The 20,809-nt window shown below is 43.5% G+C and overlaps 1 protein-coding gene across 4 annotated transcripts in view; it reads right to left on the bottom strand.

Moving 5' to 3' along the window:
• The window catches only part of SYT1 (synaptotagmin 1), a 506,808-nt gene that overhangs the window by 68,098 nt on the left and 417,901 nt on the right, over positions 1–20,809 (bottom strand). For all 4 annotated transcript variants that reach the window (XM_034772011.1, XM_034772036.1, XM_034772021.1 and 1 more), the window contains one exon: positions 7,588–7,705. In XM_034772011.1, the coding sequence (XP_034627902.1) occupies positions 7,588–7,705 (118 nt within the window). The remainder of the gene's footprint in view (positions 1–7,587; positions 7,706–20,809) is intronic.

The raw sequence follows: 20,809 nt of genomic DNA, 5'->3' as shown, positions 1-20,809 counted from the left end.
ACTGTAGCTTTATTTCTGTTGTAATATAAATTTGATCCCTTGGGATAGTTTTATGTTTATGGTATTTTGCTTTGCCGACAAAAAGATGCTGAAAACCTGATTGTATTTTCTATTTATAATCCATTAATACTGAGATTAGTTTAGAAACATAATGGGCTGGATTATGGGCCAGTTTCTCTTTTATGCCAAGATCTGCTTGATTTTGCAGAAAGGACCATCAAGGAGCCAATTACAATTCTATTCTCTTCCCAATTCTTCTTTAATCCTGACTCTGGCATAGATTAGAGCTGTCCAATGCAGTGCACTCCAGCCATGCCCCTCTTCACCCTTTATGCTCAGGTGTCATAGGAGCTTGCCACACAGGCTTTATGCCTGCTGGGGAAATGCAGACAGTATCTGCAGGGAGGAGGCTGTAAATCTGGGCTTACTTTGTGGGCTGTATGGAGGGGCTGAGTTGCAACCCATTTTTGAAATCTTTTTAACTTGTCCAAATAATATAGATGAAATTTTGAACAGCTCCTAAAGAACTTAGGAGCCTATCTCCCATTGACTTGCAAAGGGACTTAGGTGCCTAAATTACTTAGATGCTTCTGAAAATTTTACTTATAAAACTATGTAGCAAGGTCTTACCAAATGTTGGCAAACAGAGACAATCTTTTCACACCCAACATTTCTAGATAACACTTTCCAGATATCAAAGTGCAATAAAATATTAAAAATGTCATTTTTAAACATATATAATTGTTTGCTAGAAGCCTTAATCCAGCAAAAGCAAGAATTTCCACTTGTTCTGTTGAGCTGATGAGCTAGGACCAAGCAGTTCCAGTTTTCAAGCTAAGGCTTGCTTTAGTTGCTGCCTGATGTTGCAATTAAGTTTAAGGCCTAGAAGTTTATTGCCCATTCCAGAAAGCATTTCAGCCCATCCCTATTTAGGGAAGCACTTAAATGCATGATTAACTTTAAGTATGTCCTTAAATCCCACTGACTATAATGGTAAATTAAAATGCTGTCCTGAACAGGGGTGTCTTAGAACAACAACAATTTTACAAATTGCTAAATTAAGGTTTAGGAAGCTATTGGGCGACATCATGGCCAGTTCTATGTGGGGGAAGAGGGGCAGAGGAAGACGGAGGGTATGTCTACACTGAACCTCCCAGCCCAGCTAGACAGCCTCATGCTAGTGCAACTCAAGCTAGCAGGGCCGGCTCTAGGTTTTTTGCTACCCCAAGCAAAAAAAATTTTGGCCCCCCCCCCCCCCCAGCCCTGGCCCCCTCCCCGCCCCCCCCCCCCCCCCCCCCCCTGGTGCCCAAACCCTGGGCTCTCCCCCCCCCCACCCGCACCCCCCCTGCCGTCCCAGCCCTGGACTTCCCCCTACCATTGCCCCCACACACACACCTCCTGCCGCCCCAGCCCTGGGCTCTCCCCCCACCACCTGCACCCTCCTTCCCCTGCAGCTCTGGGTCACTGGTAACTTGCTCCCAGGGCAGGTCATTCAGCAGGAATTTTGGATGTGCACAAAACACAGACAGAATTGGTTCCCATATGGTTACAGAACTGCAGTAAAGTGGAACAATTTTCAGCTTGTGTGATTGGAGGATATCTGGATGCATATTATAAGACTGTCCTCCATAAATGAGGAAAAGCTGAGGTGCCTTTATTATTCTTTTGTTCCACTCTTTCTTTCTATGGGGAATTTCCCAATGCGATATCACTGTCTTCCTTTTAAACAAACAAACAAAAGGCAATGGCTGTTGAAAATAGCAATTCCAGTCCTAATAACCACTGGGAAGCATTTCTTGCTCAGTTTTATCCTACTTTTTCTATAGCAAGTTACAGTGGATCAGTATATTTGATTTGGGAGAAATGAAGTAACTGAGCTTGAGCACTCCTGAATTTTGAGGTGATCAAATCTGGAAGGCAGGTGCTGGGGGGAGGGGGCTGTGGCTCCGCAGGGGAGCACGGCAGCATGTATGCAGCAGCGTGTCTGGCACTGCGCGAAGCCAGACACACTGGTCTGAGTGGCACGGTAAGGGGGCTGGGGGGTTGGAGAAGGGGTAGGAAGTTCCGGGGGGGGCAGTCAAGGGGCAGGGAGCAGGGGGGTTGGATGGGGCGGAAGTTCGGGGGGACACTCAGGGGACAGGCAGCAGTTGGATAGGCATGGGAGTCCCAGGGGTTTGTCAGAGGACAGGAAGGGGGTGGGGTCCTGGGGGGGAATTTAGGGGGGGTCTCAGGAGGGGGCAATCAGGGGACAAGGACCAGTGGGGCTTAGATAGGGGGTGAGGTCCTGAGGGGCAGTTGGGGCAGGGGTCCTGGGAGGGGGTGATCAAGGAGCAGGGGAGTTGGATGGGTTGGGGTGTCTGTGGAGGGCAGTCGGAGGGAATGGAGGGGGGCAGGGTGGGGCTACCCTCCCTCCCTCCCCGTGGAGTATCCTATTTTTTGAATGTTAAAATATGGTATCCCTACTCACAGTGCAGCTCTCCATTCACAGCAGGCTGTAGAATGAGGTCTCAGCTTCCTCACTCCCTCCCCCTTTCCTGTTGCTAGTGGCCAAGGGAATGGTGGGAAATGTAATTCTTTCCCTGCTCCAGGACTGGCTCTATAGGCAGGGAGCTAACCAAGGAACTACAGCTCCCAGGGCCCCCTGTTGGTTCTCAGCTCCCATGCTGGATCCCTGCTGCCCCTGCATATGGGCTGCCCCAAGCACGTGCTTGCTTTGCTGGTGCCTAGAGCCACCCCTGCAAGCTAGTGTGCTAAAAATAAAAATGTGGTTGTTATGTCTTGGGCTGGAGTTGGGGCTCTGAAGCCTAGGGGGTCAAGCCCAAGCTCCAGCCCAAACTATGATGTCCTCACTGTTATTTTTAGCATTATAGCTCCCGACCTGCTAGTGTGAGTCTGTGTGCTACAGAGTAGACATACCCTGAGGTTACTAGTTCCTACCCCCTTAAAATGCTGCATAGGGATCTTCCTCCATGTGAAAAAGGCACTGCACATTTACCAACACCAGCAACAAAACCCAAAAGGTGAAGGAAACCTGCTGCCCTCTCTCTGATGCACCTGCAATGTGTGTGCTGCCCAGAAGCATGCCCATGTCAGAATTCCACAGGAGCTGGGGTGCTCCTCCTCCTTTGAACATGCCATACAGGTAACAAACTCTTCTGTGGGGCGCAGAGTTCAGATGTAACATAATGCCATATCCCTTCCTATTCCCCCTTTCACATGCCCTTCTTAAAACAGGAAAGGATAACAAAAAATAAAATGGTTTTTAACTTGAAAAACAGCAGACTTTTCTCTATTTTTCACAAACTTTTAAGATTTTTTTTCCATGTGACACCTACATAATTTCCATCTCCTGCTAATGGCCTCCTCCGAGTGACAGTAAGTGCTGTTGAATGTGTGGGCAATATTCAGCTTAAGATCATGTTTGATTGTTCACATATTCCCACCTCCACTGTGATGCAGTTTTACAAAATGAAAAGCAATTTTTGCTTCTGGGGGACAGAAATCAAAAACTATACTGGGAAAGGAGTTCATTTCTTGGGATCACATCCTGCCACCCCAACTTATTCTGAATAACATCTTATTCCAAGAGTAGTTCTACTTGCAGAGTAAGATGCTATTTAGTGTGAGGTGGGGGCAGAATCTGGGTCTTGGTTTTGAAAGTTGCTTCTGCATGATTTATGTGGGAGAGAGATATTCAATGGTAAAAACAACTCTCCCACTTTAAACCGACATTATGTCACCTTTAGGCTATGCCTACACTACAAAGATAAGTTGACCTATCTTAGGCTGACTTACAGCCATCGCAGTAATTACTGATGCCCACACTACCCTCCCTCTTCCGTCGGAGGTGCACATCCTCGCCAGGAGCGCTTCCTCCGACTGAAGAAGGGCATTGTGGGGGACTCAGAGCGAGGGCTCTCAGCTCCATGCAGCTCCCCACTGGGAGCCCAGCTGCCCCCCAGGGCTTCTCACCTTCACGCTCCCAGCCAGGAGCAGGGGGAGGCTGCCCAGGGTTTCTCGCCTCCGGCAGGGAGATCTACACCTGGAGTCCAGCTGGCTGCCAGGCTTCCCGTGGGGGGAGCAGGGAGCCAGAGGGCAGCAGGGTTCCCGGTAGGGAGTGGGGAGCCTGGAGCAGAGACTAGGCAGCAGACAAGAATGACAGCTAACAGCCTCTGTAAGGAACGCAGCATCTACACAGTCATGGTGTCACCCTTACTACACCGACATAAGTCCTATGCCTCTCGTTGAGGTGGTTTTATTAGGTCGGCATAACAGGGGATTGGCAGGAGGAGCATTTCCGGGTGTACACCTCTGCTGTTTTGTTGACAAAAGCTGACTTTTGTGACAGAACTGTGTAGTGTAGACAAGGCCTTGGTTTTTATATTAGAGATATTGTATTTGCTGCTATTTGTGACTGTCAGGCAAACAAAACTCTTTTGGAGGGGATCTCAATTCATGTGTTGCAAAATGATGATGGTCAACAGCATGGAGGACTGTAATACGCTGCCATCTGTGATCAATCATCTTGATTAGTTTTTTATTTTAATTCTATTCTATTCTTTTTAATCATCTACCTTAGAATAGGTTTTGTATTATGTTCTGAAAGGCTCCAAATAAACAGGCTCTGGCAGAAATTCATATTTCTACAGCTGACCTCAGACCAGTGACTTTCAGACCCCACCATTTACAACTGCTAGGTCCTGTTGGGTTTGCTTGTTGCCGAGGAGGGGTAGTATCTTTAGGATGGCTTGGTCCTAGCAAAGGAACGCAGAATGTAATTCCCTTCTAGAAATAATCTCTTGCACTATTTGAGGCATTCCAGCACTTAGAGCAATACTAAACATGCTTATTTGCAAATCATTTTTAAGATAACATTTTCCATCTGAAATTCACAGAATGCTTTTAATTCATTAAGGTTTGTAAATCTCACAAAACAGTTTTGTGGAATTATCATCCCTTTTCAACAAATGAAAGCGCCAAGGTACATAGAGGTTAGGGCCACATTGTGATCCCCTTACTCACATGAGTAGTCCCATTACTACTTACACAGTTGAATTACTGTTTTCCAGTATCAGTAAGTTTGTAGCATAGCCTGGAGTAGAATACAGATGTCCTGACTCTCTGCCCTGTCACTGAGTCACAAGACTTACCCCATGATGTGAACCTGATCATAGGTTATAATACAAAGTAATAAAAAATGCTATTGAAAGGATCACAGTATAAGGCTCAAAGAAGATGCACATTAGCATCTATTTGCAATTCATTCCATATGCAGCATTGATGAGGCTATTCCTGTGCAGTACCACGTCTCCATTGTCCACGTTTCAAAACGGATTGTGAAAAATTAGAAACGATTCAGAAAAGAGACACAAGAATGATTTGAGGTTCAGGAAAACTGTCTTACAGTGAAAGATTTTAGAAGCTCAATCTATTAAGTTTACCAAACTGAAGGTCAAGGGGTGACTTGATCACAGTATATAAGTACCTACCAACGAGAAGAGATTTCTGATAGTAGATGGCAGTTTAATCTAGCAGACAAATACATAAAAAAATCTAATGGCTGGAAGATGAAGTTAGACAAATTCAAATTCAGAATAGCAAAAGTTTCAATAAAAGAATTAATAAGGGAATTAACCATTGGAACAACACACCAGAAAATGAGGTGAATTCTCCACCACTTGAAGCTATAAATCAAACCTGGATATCTTTTTAAAGGATTTGCTCTAGCTCAACCAGAAGTTATTGCATTACATCTAGGAATTGCTGGGGAAAATTCTATAAAATGTGTAATGCCAGAGGTCAGACTAGATGGTCATGTGATCCTTCCTGGTCTTAAAATCTATGAATCTTCATTATGGATGTTCACTTGTCTGCTATCTTAAAAATACAAGTTTGTCTGTCTTATCGTTATGGTCTGTGAATACATTACTGATAGCACATGATAGATAGTGATTTCCTAGGGCATCTCTAATTACTATGCTAAACCTTAAGGGTACTTGCTGCCTCTTGGCTTATTACAGAGCTCGATGTGATGAAAATGGAAGTGTTTCCACCTTCTATTTTCCTGTAAGTAGAAGTTAGGGACTATGACCCAGGCTGGCAGTCCCTCTATAAAGATAGGAGTAGTGGATATCTGTGCCCCCAAAGGCACAGGAAGTATCACAAGGGAAGGGAGATCACCTTGTTTCCCTGAAGACAAAAAAATGGCACATAGTGGGGGAGGGTGGGGACCCAAAATTTGGTGGGAAAAAGAAGGGACCTAGGCAGCTAGTGAGGAACTCAGATTTCCTCACTTTGTGACCTTCCCTCCTTAAGTTTATCAAATGCAGTACATCGTTTGAGCAAGTTCCTGAGTTCTGTATGAATATTCGACACAACTCTTTCTAGTCCTAACATAGATTTGTAGAAATAAGCAAAACATACCTATGAGATCATTTCATCCATCATCTCCTTGCCAACTGGAGATCATTCCCTATGGTATAGTCTCCAGTCCTCTCTCCACCGTAGTGACATCATTAAAGGTTTCTATTTCTAGACCATGACCTAGTTGTTATTAGAAACAACCCCATTCCGATTGTGTTTGTATAAACTGATGAGAAATTACAAATAGTCTCTTCTAAACATGAGGTGAATAAAAAAAAACTTTTTGTAAGATCTCTCCTTGTACAAACTATCTTATTTAACAGCACACACTTTGATTTCTGCTAATGCGTAATTCATGCATTAGCTAGATTCTGTATTTTAGACACCGCCATGAATGGAGATCAGTGTGGAGCTCCACAACTCCCAAAGGATTTTGGGAATGGACTGTGATGCACAATCCTGCTCCAATCTTCCCATGTGCAGGCTTCACCATCCCTTAGAATGGCATATGATCCTACCCACAGTGTGCCAGCCTTACTATGAGCTGTTGCCAAAAGGTAGATGGGGCCATGCTTTCCTAACCCCTTTCGGGCATTGTGCAACCAATGGGGCAGGGAGGAAGCAACCCCTGTTCTCCCACAAGTACAGGGACTGCAACTGTGACCACCCCTGCACATAGGAACAAGAGAGAGGGTGTCCCTCCTACCCTTGTGCATGAGCCAGTCACAATCAAGCCCTTGCAATGTAGACACAATCACCCCCAGCACCTCAATCACTAGCCAGTATAGTGACCTGTTGTAAGTACCTGTATTATACAGTGTCTGAAACATTGCAGAGAAATGCAGCTCATTCTCAAGGTTTGGTGGGAGATTAGAAAGACAATAGAAGTATAATCAGAGTTTTTCCTCTTGAATAATCCATATTTATCTCCAGGCAACAGGAAAGGAAGAAATTACAGTGAGGTTGCAGTGTCATCTGACTGTTTAATTGTTTAGATCTTGTCTAAGTCCTGAATGCAATGCATAATGCACTGGATTGTTTTTAAGTTATGTATGGGCTCTCATGCACACAGCTATCCAATGAGTACCAGTGACTGCAAAATTCACTTCAGAATATAAGCAAGACTTTTCACTTTCTCAAGGGAGAGGGCTATTGTGGAAAAGCAGTTCCTTTGCTTTACAGGTTAGCAGAGTATCTGCTACATGCAGACTTCCTTAAACTCACCTGATAAGCCACCCACGTCCATCTTCTTCAGATTCTTTGCCTCTAGAATGACGACAGTCAGCTTGCCAGCAGTAGGCACATAGCGAAGGGAAAAGCAGATATCACCCAACTTCTCTTGCTATGAAAACAAACAAGGAAATGTGCTATTTTTAATCAGTTTAAGTACGTTTTTAAAAAAAACATGGATTTCTGAAAGCCCACAAAGTAGGTTAATTGGATTGTATTTCAAACACTTGTTTTAAAATAAAATGTGTAATATTACAGTCTGAGAAATCAGCTTCAAGCTGTTCAGTTTAAAAAGTGGGAAACCTGAACCCTGCTTCAGCAACTCTGTTTTAAGCTCATTGGGCTGTATCCTGTGAGGTGCTGCATGCCCATGAGTTCAGTTGGCTTCAGTGCAAGTTGCACAAAGTCAGCCCCCCACAAGATCAGGCCTTCAGAGGTTCCACTTGTGCTGTAACACAAAGCAGCAGAGTTACAATTTTTGTTCCTCATATTGTGTTTCAGCTTCAGTTGGTTGGTTAGCACTCATCCAAATAATCATTACATTATTGTCAGTGAAACAGTAAACTAGGGTCATTCCTACCATGCAAACAGAAGCCATTATAAGAAATTTAGACATGATCTATGAGGAAAAGGTAAGAATTTTAGCATGTTTAGTTTAGAGGACAGAAGGATGACTGAGGTGCATGATATCAGTCTTCAGATATGTCAGAAGCTGTTATAAAGAGACAGTCATCAATATTCTCCAGGCACACCAACACAGGCATCGGGTGGCTAGGATAGAGTGGGTCCAGCCCCCCCAAATCTATAAACTCAGCACATATCTGCCCCCTGCCACCACATGCCCAGCCCTGATGTGCACCACATGATGCAGTCGCTGGCTCCTCCTAGCGCCAAGAGCCAATGGAATGCAGTGGGGAACTGGGCCCTGGCCAGCACTCTGGGACAGGATGGAACTGCTGCTGCCCAGACTGAACACAGAGCTAGTTGAACTGTCTCTGCAAGCCCTGGGTCCAGCCCCGCAGGACAGGAGGGAGCCACTGCTGTTGGGGTGAGTGTGGGGCTGGGTGGGCTTGTTCCCCAAGTCCCCTGGGTGAGTGCAGGCCCACTCTCCAACCTCACCACCCATTTTCCCCATGTCAGCCCAGCGCAGAGCCTGGACCCAGCCCTGGGGGACAGAAGCCACTGCTGCCAACATGACTTCTCCCTGATCGGTGTGTGACAGAATATATCAGTCTCCCTGACCTGTACAGTCTTTGGCCTCTCTCTGCTAAGAATGTCAGTTATTGCCCTTGAAATGTCCCTTCATTTTTCGTGGTGAGCTGCAGTGCTTTGGAAAAATATTTGTAAATATTTGTATCGGGCATGGATATTTGTTCAGCAGGAAAGGAATTGAGACCACCAAATTGCTTCCCATAGACCTCTATACCACAGTAATGGATGCTCTAAACATGCCATAGAAGGATTTGGCAGGCCCCTGAATAGCCACCTGACTGGGCCCACTATGTCCTGGGTCACTCGTGGCTCCACCCCTGGAACTCTGCCCCTGCACTCTGATCCCCTATCTTTTAGGATTGTTGGTGATAGGGGTCCTCTCCCAGCGAGGCATGAACTGTGGGACTCGTCCTCCCTCCCAGGAATGATAGCAGGGGCTTCACTCCCCTAGGGAGCAGAAAGGTCCCCTCTCTCCTGTAGAAAGGACGATGTGGCAGTAGTAGGGGACTTCAGTATGTACACTGCAGGCCGGTGAATGTGGGGTAGACTCACTTTCCAACACCCCGGTCCTCTCTGGGTAGCTATTAAGTTTTCCTCAGCCCCTCACACCCAAACAATATTTTCACCCTCAGCCTATGCCCACCAAGGGTAGAACAAGAAGTAATTGTCTTAGTTTGCAGCCAGGGAGATTTAGATTGGTTATTAGGAAAAACTTGCTAGCTATAAGGGTAGCTAAGCACTGGAACACGTCACCTAGGGATGCTGTAGAATCCCTGTCTACGGAGGTTTTTAAGAACAGGTTAGACAAACATGTATCAGGGATGGTATAGGTTTTCTTGGTCCTGCCTCAGTGCAGGGGACTGGACTAAATGACCTCTCAAGGTCCCTGCCCGCTCTACATTTCTATGATTGCAAAAGGGTCTTGTCTCCTTCATATTGTACCAGATTGGGTAGGATGGCAGCTCTGGGAAGGGTCACAGTGCTAACCTCTACACATCTTGAGTGCCTGGAGGCACTTCATTTTGCTTTGAGCATTACAACATATCAGTGGGGAGCCTTCGACCACAACCTGTTGTGTTTTGCTGTTAAATATATTCCTTACAGTGATGGCACTTCAGGGAAGGCTGAATTACTCTCAAAATTATGGAAACTTTGCGTTAAAAATAAGGACAAATACTTCTGAACTTTAAGATACAAGAGAGATATAAATGAACAAAAACACTCTTCAGAAATGATCATGAGGGTGATTAGATCTGCTATCTCCTCTCATTCACAATGGTGCCTCTGGGGAGTTATCTGTGTTGCTTTAGCAAACAGAAGAATCAGGTTACACTAAACATTTCAATTAGGCATTTCAGACATCACTGCTTCTCTTTCAAACAATGGCACTCCTTTTGGCACATAATCTAATCCCACAGTTAATTTTGGGAGCAAAGAAAAGAACTATCTTCAAAGAAATCTTTCCAGCCCACAAATGCATCTTTGCAGTACAGTACAAGTCTATTTATTTGACGAATTTTTTGTTTTGTCCAAATTAGCCAATTTTGAAAGTGCAGCTGGTTCCCAACTTGGAACTTGGTGAGGAAATGGCAGCTGCCAGTTTTGAAGAAACTAAGTGTACAAATCAGAGCCTCAGCTAAGACAGAGGAGGAAAATCACTGATAATATTGTTTAAACAGACCCATAAGTGTGCCTGAAATATTACGGACATGCAGAAGAGAGTGTTCATGTCCTAAGGAGCCTACAACGTAAAGCTGCATGCACAGACTCTTACTCTGGCCCAAAGTCCCACCATAGTCAAGGACTGGGCCTAAATTAGACATAACATAGGCAGAGATGACAGCAGATGGAAAGGAAGAGAATTAGGGAAAGATAAGGGAGGCATAAAAAAGTAACGATATTATTTTTGTCTATTACATGTGTTTCACGTCAGATCTATTTTTAATGATACACAGTTGTATTTTAATTGCATTATTTGGGCAGGTTTAATATTTGCTTTCCTAAGTAGTGTGTACTTCAGTACAGGGAGAGGGAATGAATTCACAGTGGCATTGTCATTATCTGATTTGGACAAATTTACTATTTTGCCCTCTGTAACATCCAGAAAAGCCTCCCCTATGCTGTAATCATATTTTCCCACACTGGATGGGATTTTGTTAATTTTTGTTCAGTGACAAAGTTGCTGTCTAGCTCTGCAAGTTGGAGTACCACCTTTTAATAACCACACACTGCTAAAAGTCTTCACACAGAACTCCCCAAAGGAAACAATGGAGAGTCCTGCATAAAAATCAGGTTATGGCCCTTAGATAAATATTATATACAAATAACTGTATTAAAGGAACATTTTTAAGGTCGCGAAGTCAAGAACTCAAAAGTTAGGAAATGATTTCAGAGCAACTTTATTTCTGGCAACAGCAATTAAGCATCTTACCTGCTTAGCTGCTTTTGAAAAGCCCGCTAGGTACCTATTTATCTTTAGACACTCAGGGTAAAAGTTCTGAAAGAGCTTAAATGGTTTCGGAGCATAAGTCCCATTTTTCAAAAGTGACTTTGGCAGTATAATTTCTATTGACTTTCATTGGGATTTAGGCTCCTAAATAACTTAAGTGCTTTTGGAAATATCATCCATAGTGATTAATATATATTTTATATATTTACTCTGCAGTTCTTGTTAAACTTCTCTATCAATACTTTGAATAGGACAGTACCTCCTCTACACCATCATTTCAGAGTCAACACTCAATATGAACCCGATCCTGCTGTGCGATTTGAACCCATAGCCTGTCAGCACGGAGACATATATGCATCCATGCAGCACATACTGAAATGTTACACCCCAATCCTTACATTAAGAACTGGATGGCTTGACTTCAGCAGGGCTCCATTAGTGTGCAGGGGCCTGCCCACATGGTTTTCAATGCAGAATGGCATCCCTCGGGGCTCTGACCTGACTCTGATAGTCTTTAATCTATACACCACAGATATACCAGTGACAGAGTCAAGGAGATTCACGTATGCGGATGATGTTGCCCTGGCTGTTCAGCATACAAGCCTCCATACCATCAGCTGCACCCTAACCCGAGATATTAGCACAATGGCTGATTATTTCCAATGCTGGAAACTTAGGCCTAACCTGAAAAAAAAAAAAAAAAAAAAAACCCCACATGATAACTGCTTTCCATCTGAACAATAAAATGGCTAATACCAAACTTGATGTGCAGTTCTGCGGTAAGAGCATCAACCACAAGGTCCAAAATATCTTGGTCTTATACTGGACTGGAGTTTCATCTTGCGACAACACTTCGAGAACACCTGACCGGGATAAGGTCAGGTCTCATGTCGCGCTTATCAGAAAATTGGCTGGAACATCATGGGATTCAGTCCATGGACCTTACGAACTGCAACAATTGGCTTGGTATACTCTGCAGCTGAATATTATGCACCAGTGTGGTCTCACAGCAGTCACACTAAACTCCTTGACACTCAACTCAATAATGCTATGTACATAGCGACAGGACGCTCAAATCGACTCCAGTCAACTGTGTCCCGGTCCTACTGCACATCCAGCCCCTCCACAAATTAGAAGAGCTGCTCAGACATCTCGCTTTCTTAACCATGTCAATGCAAACGTGAGGCTCCCGCTGCACGATGAGCTGCAGAACCTGCCAAAGACAAGATTAAAATCCCGCAACCCTTTATGGAACCGCATTAAGACCCTTACACCCAATTTTGATGCTGAGGCTCAATGGAGAATCACATAGAGTGTTTTTACTGCTCAAACTAAACAGCTCGTTGTTGACCCTAACAAGGAACCACTGAGTTTTGATTTATGTTGGTGTGGCGAGGCGACGACTCACTGGCACGGTGCCTCCTGCTGGCCATCTTGGGAATAAAATCTTTCTGGCCCGGAGCGCCCTCTGCAGGCCGGTGGCTTGCCTGCCGCTGGCCGCTGTGTCCCTCCCAGATCCCGGTGTCTCTCTATCATCAGGATTCTGCCCCCAGCAGCAATCCACAATCTGGGACTCCCCACCCAGGGGAACCACCAACTCTCTATCCCCACCTTGCCTCACTGGCTACTGCCAGTCTCCATCTAGCCCCTGCTCACTGGGGCAGACTGCAGTTTGTATACCACTCATCAACGGCAAGGGGGGTTAGGACCTACTGCCTTTGCCTGTCTCTGGGCTGCCTCCCTGCAGCCCCAGTACCTTTTAGGCCTTCTTAGCAGCCTGGGGTTTTAATAAGCTGGAGCTCCCCAGCTCCGTCTGCCCTTCCCCAGCACTGCTCCACCTCAGGTACCCTTCGCAGCTACTGGGCAGCCAGGTCCTTCTCTCTCAGGAAGCTAGAGAGAGAGAGTATGTGTTAGCTTCTGGCCCACTGCCCTCTTATAAGGGCCAGCTGGGCCCTGATTAAGCTGGCCACAGCTGTGTCTGCTTTCCCCATCAGCCTACCTTTTCCCAGCTGCGGCCCTCTTCAGGGCTGCTTTAACCCCTTCAGTGACCACCCCGCTACAGTCCGAAAGACTGGTACAGATTGAATCGCATCAGGACAACTCATGGGAGATGTGGACAAACCTTCTTTAAATGGAAAATGAGGCAAACACCTGTATGCAACTGTGGTCACATAGGGCTGCCAACTTTCTAATTGCACGAAACTTAACACCCTTGCCCCGCCCCCTTCCCCGCCACCCCACCTCCACCCCACCCCTTCTCTGAGGCCCCATCCCCTCACTCCAGCCTCCATTTGTTGCTCGCTTTTCCCCACCCTCACTCACTTTCACTGGGCTGGGACAGGGGGTTGGGATGCAAGAGGGGGTGAAGGCTCCAGATAGGGATGCAGACTCTGGGGTGGGGCCAGAAATGAGGGGTTCAGGGTATGGGAGGGAGCTCTGGGCTGGGGCAGGGGTGTAGGACGGGGTGCGGACTCTAGGAGGGCGTTCTGGGCTGGGGAAGGAGGTTGAGGTGTGGGAGGGGGTTCGGACCTGGGGCAGGGGGTTGGGGTGCGGTGTCTGGGAGGGAATTAGGGTGCAGGAGGGGGTTCTGATCTGGGGCAAGGGGTTCGGGGGTAACGCATGGAACTTCCCTGATTGCACCTGTGCCTAGGGGCCACAGGGACATGCTCGTCATTTCCAGGAGCTACGTGGAGCCAGGCAGGCAGGCAGGGAGCCTGCCTTAGCCCCATTGCGCCACCAACTGGACTTTTAACAGGCCTGTAAACTGTGCTGACCGGAGCCACCAGGCCTTTTCAACCAGGCGTTCTGGTCGAAAACTGGATGCTTGGCAACCCTAGTAACTAGGGTGACCAGACAGCAAATGTGAAAAATTGGGACTGGAGTGGGGGGGTAATAGGAGCCTATATAAGAAAAAGACCTTAACATCGGGACATCTGGTCACCCTACTAGTCACCAGGCACAAAGAAATGGAGCACATCGTATCTGAGTGTTCCCTTCGTTCTATTGTCAGGGGGCCTGAAGGACGTTCACCAGCTCAGTGCTGCAGCAATATGCTGGCTATCAAATTTAGATATACATTTGTAGTTGTTGCTACCTACCCCAACCATACGAAGAAAGAAAGGAAGAAAGAAGAATGCAGAATCAGGGCTTTAAGTAGTAAGAATATCTCTGCATTGTGCAGCCCAGTATTCCTTTAAATCAATTTTTAATTTTCAATTATTCTAAAATTAAGTACAGAACTCAAGAGAGAGCTCCCCTTATGACAAGGAATACCATTTTACCCTAAGTTAGGGGATTTTAATTCCTGATATTCATACAATTCAATAATGCTTTTAGTTTTTAAAAGTTACAGGCTCTCATATGCCAACACATTAAATTAGGCTTTCCCGGATTTTTTCATGGGGTGAACCACATCCTAAAAGACAGATTGTCATGTCTCATATGGATTACCTCTCTTCCCATTCGCAATCATGTAAGATCTCTGTGGCAACTACTACAATTGTTTACATGCAGGAAAGCATGTCACTTTAGGAAAGCATTTATTTTTAGCCTCTTCACATGCAATTTAACACCTAGGAAACAAGGAGGAGGAGCCAATACCATGTGAACAGCAAGTTCACAGATCACCAACAAGCTTTACCTGGACCACAGTTTGGGAAACTGCATTAAAACATGGGCCCATCACAATGAAAAACCTGAGAAAACAGCTTAAGCACCTCTTTAAAAGCTTGTAAAGTACCATGTAGTACACAATTTTTTGTTCAGATCTGTGCTAGTGTGTCCTGTAAATGCTTCCTACACATCAAAGAAATTGCCTCTGGGGTAAATTATTGCATCCAGTTTTTATTCCTAATATGTACAATATTGCATCCAATTTTATATTTCTAATGTGCACTGTAATTTATCTGTTAACTTTTTGAAATATTCAGCAGCCAAAATACTCTGAGTGGCAGTATTGCAGTGAAGCAATAAAAAGCCATCAGTAGAGGTGTGGTTTTTGTGAGATAATTGCCAACCCCTACAGGGCTACAGGATACAGATTAGTGCCTCTGATGGGGTGATTATCTCATGCAGGGGCTTTATTGTCATTTTGAATTTCTTTCAGCTTTGTGTATAAATAATTTATTTTAATAAATTACTTTGATCACTGGATGGAAACTTCCAGTTATAGTGTTAGAAACATCCAACTGTGAGGTTCACAGACATTAACCTATTCTCTTAGAACGTCCAACTGCCAATCAGAAGGCTCCTTCCATCTAAGCAGCTTGATAATTTCATTACTTTTAAAGAGGCTGCAACTGAGCAGAACAGAAATGAATTCATGACAGCACAGGCACCATTTTTGCTGCTTTACAAAAGGCCAGTTTAAGACCTATTGAGATAGAAGCTGTCTTGTAGAGAAGCCTCTGAGTGCCTCGTGCTTTTCTGATGATTCTTCTCTTGATTCTGCAGTTTTGTCTTGGTAAAATAGTTTCCTAATGAGGTATTGAAAAAAAAAATGCTGTATACACAGATTACTCTCATTCATGGTGCTTAATCTCTAGGAATAGTGCCCCTCTCTAGCATATAATATTCTTCATACTTTTTATTAGAAGGATACAAAAAAGTTGATGTTTCTGACATACTTTAAAAAACAAATAAAACCCCCAAACAATATTGGGCCTTATCTTGTCCACTGTGCAGCACTGAGAGGAGTAGAAAATGATCAGAAAAAGGAGCATTTAAAGGGGCTGCAATGTGGCTTTTGAAAGTTGCAACTGCAATTTGTTGGGTTTGGCCATAGGTTTACATGTTAGATTGGAAGGAGGGGGAGAAAAGGACTCCTTCGTGTATCATTATCCCCAGCAACATTTTCAGACAGAATTTATGCTGCTCTCAGTAGCATTCTTGCCAATCAACACCTTCTAAAACTCTCTGGGAAAAGTGGGGATGGCACAGGTTGGATTAGGTGCTAGAAACACATATCTCAAGTGAGGATGGACACCCATGGAGGGGCAGTCTCTCAACTGCATCAAGTTCTGCCAGGTTGGGCCGCATGCTTCACATTGCTGGAAGGCCATCCTCATTCGCTCTGCCCTCACATGCTTGCAAATCTCTCTTCTTGAGCGTTTGGTAGCTAGGAAACTCCACCTGCTGAACCACACAGACCTTCCTTAGTATCTTTTCCTCTCTCATGGGTTTTTTTGCAAAAGGGGATGATGGGCCCATGATGCCAAAGATGTCTCTGTTTCTCTGCACACCAAAATCTGAAAGAGGTGCCCTGCCTAGAGGGGCACTGGGAAGAGTTCAGAATAGGATGTCAGTAGTAGCATTGAATCTTTTTGAATTTGTCAATTTGTGGAACAATTTGAGCATTACTCAAGCAACTCTGTGTGTATATTAATTTTCTTTTCAAAATAAACTCAATCACATCAATAGCAACTGTGCTGGCAAAGCTGCACCGAAAGACAGAAAATCACCTGAAGGTAATTATTATTCACATGACAAACCAGGAAATCTTCAAAAGTGGCTTAATAACAACATAACTATATATTTGCATAGGGGCATATTCTGCCACCCTCATTCACACTGAGTAATATCTTGCCCATGGGCTCATGAACTGCTCTTGGGGTAAGGTGCTATTCAGTGAGACTGGTAGCACAATTTCCCCCAACCTTTTCAAAAAGCTGATTATGGAAATACATATTTACAGACTTTTGAAGTGTAGATTATAGACCCTCTAAATATATATTTAAGGACTTTAACGACACGAACACCTGTCAGGGATGGTTTAGATAATACATAGTCCTGTCATGAGTCCAGGGGACTGGACTAGATGAATTCTATGAAATTATTAACCTGACAAGCAGAACTATTCCTTTGCAGTGCTAAGATTATTTTGCTTCCATGTTATCAAGAAAACAGCTGCCTCAATGTACCTATACAGGTGCTAAAAATCCCTAAGAAGTTATTTTTTAAAAAAAATCTTCTTCAGAACTGCACAAACCATACTTCCTGATTAAAATATTTTAAATTATTATTAAACATAAATAATGTACAGATAGCTGTCCTATCATGCACCTTCTTACTTAGGAGAGCAGGCTTTATTCACAGGAGTCTAGGTGATTAACCTCCAAGGTGATCTCAAGTACCAATGGACAAAATATCTCCCTGCTTGATTTTACTATTACTGGGGCTTAGACCCAATACATTGGTCATATTCTCCCTTCAAACCTCCCATGCCTTGGTAGAACCTCAAAACTGAATTAAAATTAATTAAAATTAAAGCATTTGGTCACAAACTCAGAGAAAATTAAGAGGCACAGTCAAGTGAAATGTTATGTTTTAAGAAGAGATGTGGAAAGTCCATGAGGGCACAGAGATGCAGCAAGCCTGTTCCAAATGACAGGGAAGAAGGTTTTTGCATCAAACAGTGACAAAATTCTGAGAAGGGATGGAAAGGAGGCAGGTGCTAAATGAATAGAGAGAGGGGAGATGGAATCAAAGAGGCAAGGCCCAGGTGGTAGGTTTTCAAAACTAGGAGGGCAATTTTGAACCGGAACCTGAAATGGTTGTGTGAATCAGGAGAATTTATTGAAAGTACTGGAAGATCTATCCTAGCTCTGGCTTCTTCAGTGAAAAAATGGTAGTTAGGGTTAAACATGGAAGTAAAGGACCAAACTGGAAGCTGCTGTACATAGTGGTGTAAATTATGAATCTGTGTAATGGAAAGAGCAAAATCATCAATCTGGTGAAAATTACATGCTGAGCAAGTAGGAGGAGATCTGGGTGTAGAAATAGGACTGGTAAGAAAGGAGGAAGAGCTGCTTGATCTTGTACATTCCAGTTGGTTGCTTTTCCTACTACATCCTACTCTTCTTACTCCTTTGGCACGTAACTTTCGCACACCTACTGATCTGTTACTTACATTCCCCATAGGTTAGAAATAGCAGAGGTCCCACCAGTCGTAGCATCTTTTCACAGAGAGAGAAGACAGAGTAGTGGTAGCAGACCTATATAAATTGGGCTGTTTGTTTATTTTTAAATCCGACTGCACTAATTTATATCACTGGTTACTAGTGCATGGCTTCATGGCCTCTCTCTCGTCACAGTAACAAAGCAGTGAAAAATATGTAGAAAAATAATGGATTCATATTTTGTTAAATGGCCTAATAATTTAATGCTTTCCAGTGTATTGGCAAATCAGAGCTGAGGGCAAGTTAGGCAACAACTTGGACCAATCATTTTGATCACAATATTTATTATTCATCCTCTGTTAGCCTCCTCCTTTTGGTACTCTTCATTACTTTTAACTGTTTATAGAAAGCACTTTTACTGATGCTTTTTTAAAAAAGCAGAAGAAATAGGAATAAACACGGTCATTATGAGTTGAAAATACCACTTCATGGTCATCAGTTTAAAAGCTATTACAATCAGCTGCCTCTTGTGGAATGAGAATAAGCTGTGGCTCAAGGCACTTGAAATCAGAGATTAGCAAGAATGTGCACTTCCATTTCAAAACAGGGAGCCACGCTACCAAACATCTTGAATTCCTAATTAAAAAGGGGGAAAATGTAATTTCTGAATAAATGAGAAGGGGGAAAATGAACTAAAACAAATACCCCAAAAGCATGATGGAATGGCGTTTTGTAACTCTTTGCCTACCCCACAAATGCTTGCAGCTGGCTGTTATGCTCTAATGATTGCATCTCATTCTGTTTTGCCACTTGGTTTCTCCTCAGCTCCTGCCTGATCATATTTCTAAATGTCACTCACGTTTATGCAAGCCAATGCACAAAACAAAATTAATTTAACTCAGAATGGCACATTAATATTATTACTTTTGACAGCATGGAAAACTTATTAACTATAGCATGTCACAAGGCTCTTCTCTGAGTGAATAGTCTAAGTACAACACCGAGAGGAAATGTAATACATTTGAAGGAATTTTTTTTTTGATTACCAGATATTGTAAGAAGTCAAATAGGAACGCTTTTCCATAATTATGGTAAAATTATGTGTCTATTGTAGCCACTCTAAAGATAATCTTTGTCCTATTGTTAGAGGACAAGGGAGGCCATAGTACAGTGCCCTTGCTTGATTTAAAGACATCTCTCATAATAAGTATGTGCACATTACTGCTTAGTTAATGCAGTTCCTACTATCGAACAATTACCTTGGATTCTGAAAGTGACTGTATCAGAGATTTTAGATTGACATTATATCGCATATCAGAAAATGTACAAGGCCAGTAGACATCAGAGGACTGTAATTAAAATGTTTGGATTCTAAAAGCTTAAGAACACATGTGAGCAAAGCTTAATTTTGTACACACAAACTACCTCCTAGTACATTATTACTTTTTGTATTACAGTAGCACCTAGAGGTCGCAGTCAGGAATCGGTGCTCCACTGTACTAGGTGCTGTACAAACATGTAGCATAAATAGATTTCCTGACGCAATGACCTTGCTTTTGTCCTTAATCAAGATTGTAAACAGATAGATTAAACAAACCAGTGGGTGGGGATCAAGAGAAGAGTGGATAGGGTCATAGTAATATAATTATTTATAATTGCTGATAAATTCTGCAAAATGTTTCAACAGCTCCAGCTACATCTATTCCTCCTGTTGTGAAGATTCCAGAGAGCCAGAAGATGACCAAGAAAATTCAAGAGGATGAAAAGCAAGAAAGCAGTATCAAAGAGACCAAGAAACCTAAAATGGTGTCAATAGGAAAGAAAGAGTATGAAAAAGAGAACACAGCAAACCATGGAACTTTCAGGATCTTGAAGCTAAGATGGTGGTGCACAGCTTGAAAAGGACCAGCGCTGCTGCGATTGAGAAAACTGGGAAGGGGGCTTGGCACTGCAAATGAAGAAACCATTATGGATTTAGTCACAGCTCTCAGAGACATTAGAACACTTTTTAAACTTTATAAATACTGCAGAAGTTATACATATACTTCATTTAAGGCCTTATTCATACTGTGTGAAGTCCATTAAAAATATTTGAGCAACTCTCTCACACGACTCTCCAAACATATCGAGATCATATAGATTTTCTCTCTCTACAAGTTCCATCTGAGCTGTCTGTGGGAGAGGAGGTCTCCAGTCAGGCTCCTATCTATGGAACTCCCTCTGTGGCTGTTTTTGAGGCGTGGTGCAATGCAGATTGCTATTAAGATGGGTAACACCTTGATCATTTTGCCCATTCTTTTTCATAACTTCTTCTTTTGTTGGTCAGTTGATTTTAAGGAATGGCTGTTTTTTTAGGAATTAGCTCTAGCTTTCTTTAAATTTATCTAAAGTATGGACCCTGTCCCATAAACTCTTTCTGGAGACGGACACTTTAGTAAATTGATGCATAAAATTAATTCCACATAATTAACAATTGCATTATTACATGCTTCTTTTCCAAAAGTATTTTCCTATATATACTTCCTCTGTTTTGTTGCAGCTGTGTCCAGTCTAGGAAGGGGGACAGTTCTTCTGTTTGTGAATAATACCTAGCTATAGTCATTCCTTTTTGATGATATATTATCAGGGGGAAACTTCCTGACAAAAATGCATTAGGGCA

This window comes from Trachemys scripta, chromosome 1 (genome assembly GCF_013100865.1).
Source record: "Trachemys scripta elegans isolate TJP31775 chromosome 1, CAS_Tse_1.0, whole genome shotgun sequence".
Taxonomy (NCBI): Eukaryota; Metazoa; Chordata; order Testudines; family Emydidae; genus Trachemys; species Trachemys scripta.
The sequence above is the reverse complement of the archived record's forward strand: the minus strand, read 5'-3'. Positions and strand labels throughout refer to the sequence as shown.